The sequence below is a fragment of the Lygodium microphyllum genome, chromosome 29 (assembly GCF_053477565.2).
Source record: "Lygodium microphyllum isolate KBCC chromosome 29, Lygodium_microphyllum_v1.1.10, whole genome shotgun sequence".
Taxonomy (NCBI): domain Eukaryota; kingdom Viridiplantae; phylum Streptophyta; class Polypodiopsida; order Schizaeales; family Lygodiaceae; genus Lygodium; species Lygodium microphyllum.
Window position 1 is genome coordinate 48,313,848 of NC_141163.1, and position 5,522 is coordinate 48,319,369.

Sequence of the window (5,522 nt, forward strand, 5' to 3'; positions counted from 1 at the left end):
CTTGGAATGCTTGAACAATAAGCAGTCCGTGGGTCTTGGCGGTTGAGCAAAAGCTCCCACATCATGCTTGGGTTTTTATACATGTTTCAAGTACACTAATCCATGTTTGATTGGATAGCAAATATGGATAGTAGTGATTTAACCTCTTAAGGGGCCATATCCCTACAATTTTTTATATTTTTGCACACGTCGATATAAGTGGTAATTTTTGGTATAAACATTGGTAATTTTTGAAATGAGTATTGATCATTAAGATGTATATTTTGGAGTTTATTGTGGCACTTTCACACGCATACTTAGTCTATAACTTATTAAACTAATGTTTATTTCAATGGTGGGACCAATATTTTCATCAAGTTTTTGCTTGTATTTACATCAAAAAAATCTTGGCTATAGGCCTTATTTGTTGTAGTGGAAGAGAAAACTTCTCCATTCAAAAGGAAAAGGAGATATGCAACAGTAATCGATTAATTAGATGTAGGACACATGGAAGCCTTAAAGTCAATTTGTACTAAGGAAATGTAGTATAAGAAAAGAGGACTTCATTATACTAGCAATGAAACATTCCAAAATGTTTGAGGCATATCTATGGGGCATTCCAATCTTACTGATTCCTTTTAAGTTGGTTATGCATCATTTCTCACTATATTTTAACTTTATGGCATTATTAAAATGTGTTGGCATGACTAGTAATAACTACTAGTTGCATTTCTTGGGCTTTAATTGACAATATGTGTTTTGTAGGTTAGATGAGGATCAAATTACCTAAATTTATTCTCATGTTTCACTTACTATAACTTGTGGAGTTAGTTGTGACATTGCCTTTGTATCTAGGTTTGAGACCCTTAAAGAGAGTTGTAATGGAGTTAGATGCAGGTGAAGCTTCGATATGCTTGAAGATGGCTCTTGGAGGGAGAATTTTGCGATAGCGGCATGCTTTACTTTGTAACATAAGCAAATAATTTTGTGGGGTATAGGTCTCTTATTAATACCGGATGTAATTGATTAGACAATAGACAAGCTTCTAGAAAGCACTAATTGGTGTCACTTCTTCAAGAGAGATTGGGTGCGTCTAGGGGGTACCCCGCAGGTCTCTTATCCAATATTAATAAGTAGACAAGGTCAAGTCTTCTAGGAAATACTGATTGATGTGTATGGAACTTCAAGAGAGTTTTAACTTTCTCTTGTTTTGTGATAAGAATGGTGGATCTAATTAACTTGTATATATGACACGTTGGCTCTCTCCATCATCTAAATAGATGCCCACTTATCAGTTACAATATAGTTCACTTTTATAATACAACTTAGAGTATTCTCAAAAATTGAAAAAAAGGTTTTTAAAGCTACAAGCACATACGTAGCTTTTAAAAAAAGGGCTTTGAAGCTGCACGTGTAACAAACATTAATGTCTGTACCTCAGGAAGAGCATCAATAGAGTAGTTATCTCGATGCTAAGGAGATTCTTTTGAGAGAGAGAGAGAGAGAGAGAGAGAGAGAGAGAGAGAGAGATGGATGATTCTTTAGAGAGAGAGAGAGAAGGGGCGGGGGGGCGCGGGATGAATGGACGGATGACTCGCTGTCTAATGGCAGGAGCATCTGCTATACAGCAATTATTTGCTCGGGATTGATGGATGGATCGGAGGATCCGCTGTCGATAATTTTAGCATTGTTTAATGGGATGGAGTGGATCATCCATCTCTCTGTCATTCATTAAATAGTTCGCCAGTTAGTCTTATCGCCGACACCACACGTGACACCGCAGTACTAGACGTGATCCATAATCAGAGATCATCGCAAGGCCGTAAAATACTATTCTGATTGCTAATCGAGGAGTGATAATGATGATGATAAATAATGTTCTGATTGCTTTAAGGCAGTATAAATAAGGAGTGAGCAGCAGATGATTATAACGCCCAAAGGTGGAAGCTCGACTTTCTGTCGCCAGCTTATAACTATTTAGTATTCTTATAACTCCTCATCGATACATCGCAATCTTCTCTGCGCCATATCTTGCCCAGTATCGTTCATAACACAGTATCGTTCATAACTCCAAAGTAAATTACATTTTTCTCTGATCGCTCTCATTGATGGGGGCGCGGAGAGAGAGAGAGAGAGAGAGCGCAAGAGCACATCTGCTGCTGGTGCAACGACAGGTTACAGAGGCTCTCAGGAAGGCTGGGCTTGAATCATCGAACCTAATTGTTGGTATTGATTTTACCAAGAGTAACGAGTGGACAGGTAAAATGAATTGCACTTACAATTATAGCCTATCGATCAATGTATGCTTTGCCGGCCACCCATCCTTATTTCAATTCAAGGTTATTCGATATCGTTGTATTGTGACCGATCAAAGTGTATGTGCTATTGATCTAATATCACTGCCTGATCGCTAGCTTGTATGGCCTCCCTCAATACACCGCCTCAGGCGGCTAGGAGGTGTTATATTGAATTAGCAAGTCGAGACACTGATCAGATATTTGTTGGGATTTTGTATTTACATGGTTTCGAATCTTGTTACGTTGGTAGAAGATGATAAATATCAATGGGAGTGTCTATTTTGGTTGACAACAAACAGTTACATATTGACCACACTCGAAAATTGTTCTTATTGTTATGAACCTCCTAACATCGATTATTAGATCGTATTAGTATGATTAAGACAACGATCACTAAGCTAGATCTTGAGGAGATAATTTACCAAGTTATATTGTATATGGCATTTTATCTCCGTCCATCACTACTCGCTGTTGGAATATGAGATCACATTAGCCTTGCAAGGCTAATGATAAGTGTTGTTTATACCTCACATTGGATTTAAATATTCTTATAGGTCAATACTCTTTCGATGGACTTAGCCTTCATGCGCTTCTTCCTAATGGAAAGAATCCTTATGAGCAAGCAATTTCAATCATTGGAAGGACACTCTTGGAATTCGATGAAGATAACCTGATCCCTTGTTTCGGTTTTGGAGACGGTTTGCCACTCTTTCATCTTTTTGTGCTCTCCTCAAGATTTGCACTAGATTGCGTGGTCCTTGATCAACTCAAGTCCTTCTAATAGTTCCCCATGTGCCTTCCTTGTAATCACAGCAACCACCCATGACCGAAGCTGCTTCAACTTCAACCTAGATAAAAGTCCTTGTGCTGGTTTTGAAGCAGTCTTGAAACGCTATAGAGAAATACTTCCCAATATCAACCTCTCTGGTTAGTCATCTACACAACTAATTATTATGTACTGGTGACCAGCTCCAATTGATGATACTATAATTATCTATTGTGTACATCTGATAAGAAAAATATTTTAATCCTTTTAGATTTAAATCAATGTTAATGTTCTATGCAGGCCCCACTTCTTTTGCACCTATTATCCATGCTGCAATAGATGTTGTGAAACAAAATGGAGACCAATTTCATGTTCTTATTATTATTGCTGATGGCCAAGTATGTTAACCAATACAATTTAATATGTAAATCAATATGGTTTCCAAGTCACAAGTCAAGGGGGCATTGGGTAGAATGTAAGAAATTAAATTGTATTGACCAGGTAATAGGTAATGTGAGAGGAGGGATGTTGAGTGTGCAAGAGAAGGCAACCATTGATGCCATTGTTGCTGCAAGGTACACTAGTAGCATACAAGTTAATTAGAATGTAATTTATGTGATCATGAGCTCATGATATGTATCTTTGAGTTTCACAGTAATTACCCTTTATCAATTGTTTTGGTGGGGGTTGGAGATGGGCCATGGGACAAGATGAAATGGTTCGATGATGCTATTCCACAACGCAAGTTTGACAACTTTCAGGTGCTTTTCAAACAAGCCACTTTTGTTAATTTCCTAGTTTGCACATATCAATTTTCATCAAAAGAGCTTAAGATTTCTTACAACTCTATTGGGAGAGAGTGAGTAGCGCATGGAGGGGGTGCAACAAAAAAGGAGAGAGAGAGAGAGAGAGAGAGAGAGAGAGAGAGAGAGAGAGAGAGAGAGTGTGTGTGTGTGTGTGTGTGTGTGTGTGTGTGTGTGTGTACCTAAATAGATGCACATTAGTCATTGCAAAAATACAATCAAAATACCAAATGAAAATGTATCTCTAGTTTCATTTAAGTGAATGTAGATCTCCTCAATGTAGAAATCGATAAGCCAAAACAAAAGAGAATTTGGAATGCATGTAATGATCATGAGTACTCAATGAGACCAATTGTTTGTGCCGAGGCACTAGGAACGATAGGTTTTATTAACATGCTGCATGGTATTCTAGGACACACTAGATTTCATTGTCCTAAAGTATCTCTACATTTCATGTTGCAGTTTGTAAACTTCGCTGAGGTCATGTCAAGAGGTTGTACTCTAGCCGAAAAAGAAGGGCAATTTGCTCTAGCGGCATTGATGGAGATACCTAAGCAGTATAAGGCAATCCAGCAACTTGAAGGGTTAAGGTAGAAACATAAAACAAATAGCTTCATTTTGCATATGAGATTTGTTTCATGCTTCAAAGCTGAAGGGCTTTGACTAAGTCTAATAGATTTTCTTGGTCTTATAGGCAAGCACAACCAAGACCTAACATTCCATGCTGAAAATCACATCCACAAGCTCCTTCACAAGTTGAACATCATGGATGCAAGCCAATGTCTACTTATGGTTACAATTGACGATTGAGAACACTTGGTGTTGCTAAATGGGGAGTAGCAAAGATGAGAAAAATGGCATGTTGTTCGAGCCATTGCCTCAACTATAATAAGTTATACAGAGTAGCAATCAAGGTTACATGCATAATACTATATATGTAGCCCGAAGAATAAAGGAATAAATTTTGCGGTTGACATTTGTTTCTATATATAACACATATAAATCTAGTGTGCACATCATGAAGATGAGCTTTTGTATTTGCGTAAAGTGAAAAGTATATGGGTCAATAATTGCATGTAGTAGTCTAGCTGAATTTATTGAAAACATTTAGATTCTTCATCATTATCATAACTTAAGAGAATATTAAAAGAAATATATGTACCACCTTTACCATGCTAGAGTGTCTCTCTAATCGACATCCACAATGCTACCATTATCTCTTTCTATAATCCAACAAAGTCCAAAGACATTTCACACTATAGATGTTAAAATGGTATTATGGTTGATACTAAGAAGAGAGGGTCCAAGGATCAAGGGTACACCTCTAAAAGGTAGATAAAATGCCAAGGTCAAGCATGAATAAACTTTGTATATAAGACCCTATGTTGTCAAGGAGGGGGTAGACAAAAACCACCAAGATTCAAGGCACAAGATATGAGAGGTGAAAGAATCGAGATGAAACCAAAAGACACAAAACAAACTCTTGAAGAAAACTCTATATACTATAGTAGCACATAAAACTTACAAACTTTGCATCCAAGGCAATGTCTCAAACAAAAATTTGGCAAGATGATAGCTTGACCACATTATGCAACCTTAATCACTTTGCTACAGTGATACACATTGATACGAGACTCTAAAACTCTGCCAAGAATACTCCAAAGTACAATAGACCTC

The 5,522-nt window shown here is 37.4% G+C and overlaps 1 protein-coding gene across 1 annotated transcript; it reads left to right on the forward strand.

The window, feature by feature from the left end:
* The first annotated feature begins 2,037 nt into the window (after positions 1–2,037).
* LOC148010592 (E3 ubiquitin-protein ligase RGLG4-like) lies at positions 2,038–4,838 on the forward strand. Its single transcript, XM_087671017.1, has 8 exons — positions 2,038–2,238; positions 2,831–2,974; positions 3,090–3,203; positions 3,343–3,440; positions 3,544–3,617; positions 3,698–3,803; positions 4,308–4,435; positions 4,540–4,838. The coding sequence occupies exons 1-8, from the start codon at positions 2,088–2,090 to the stop codon at positions 4,571–4,573; spliced, it is 849 nt and encodes a 282-aa protein (XP_087527143.1). The 5' UTR covers positions 2,038–2,087; the 3' UTR covers positions 4,574–4,838.
* Positions 4,839–5,522: the final 684 nt, after the last annotated feature.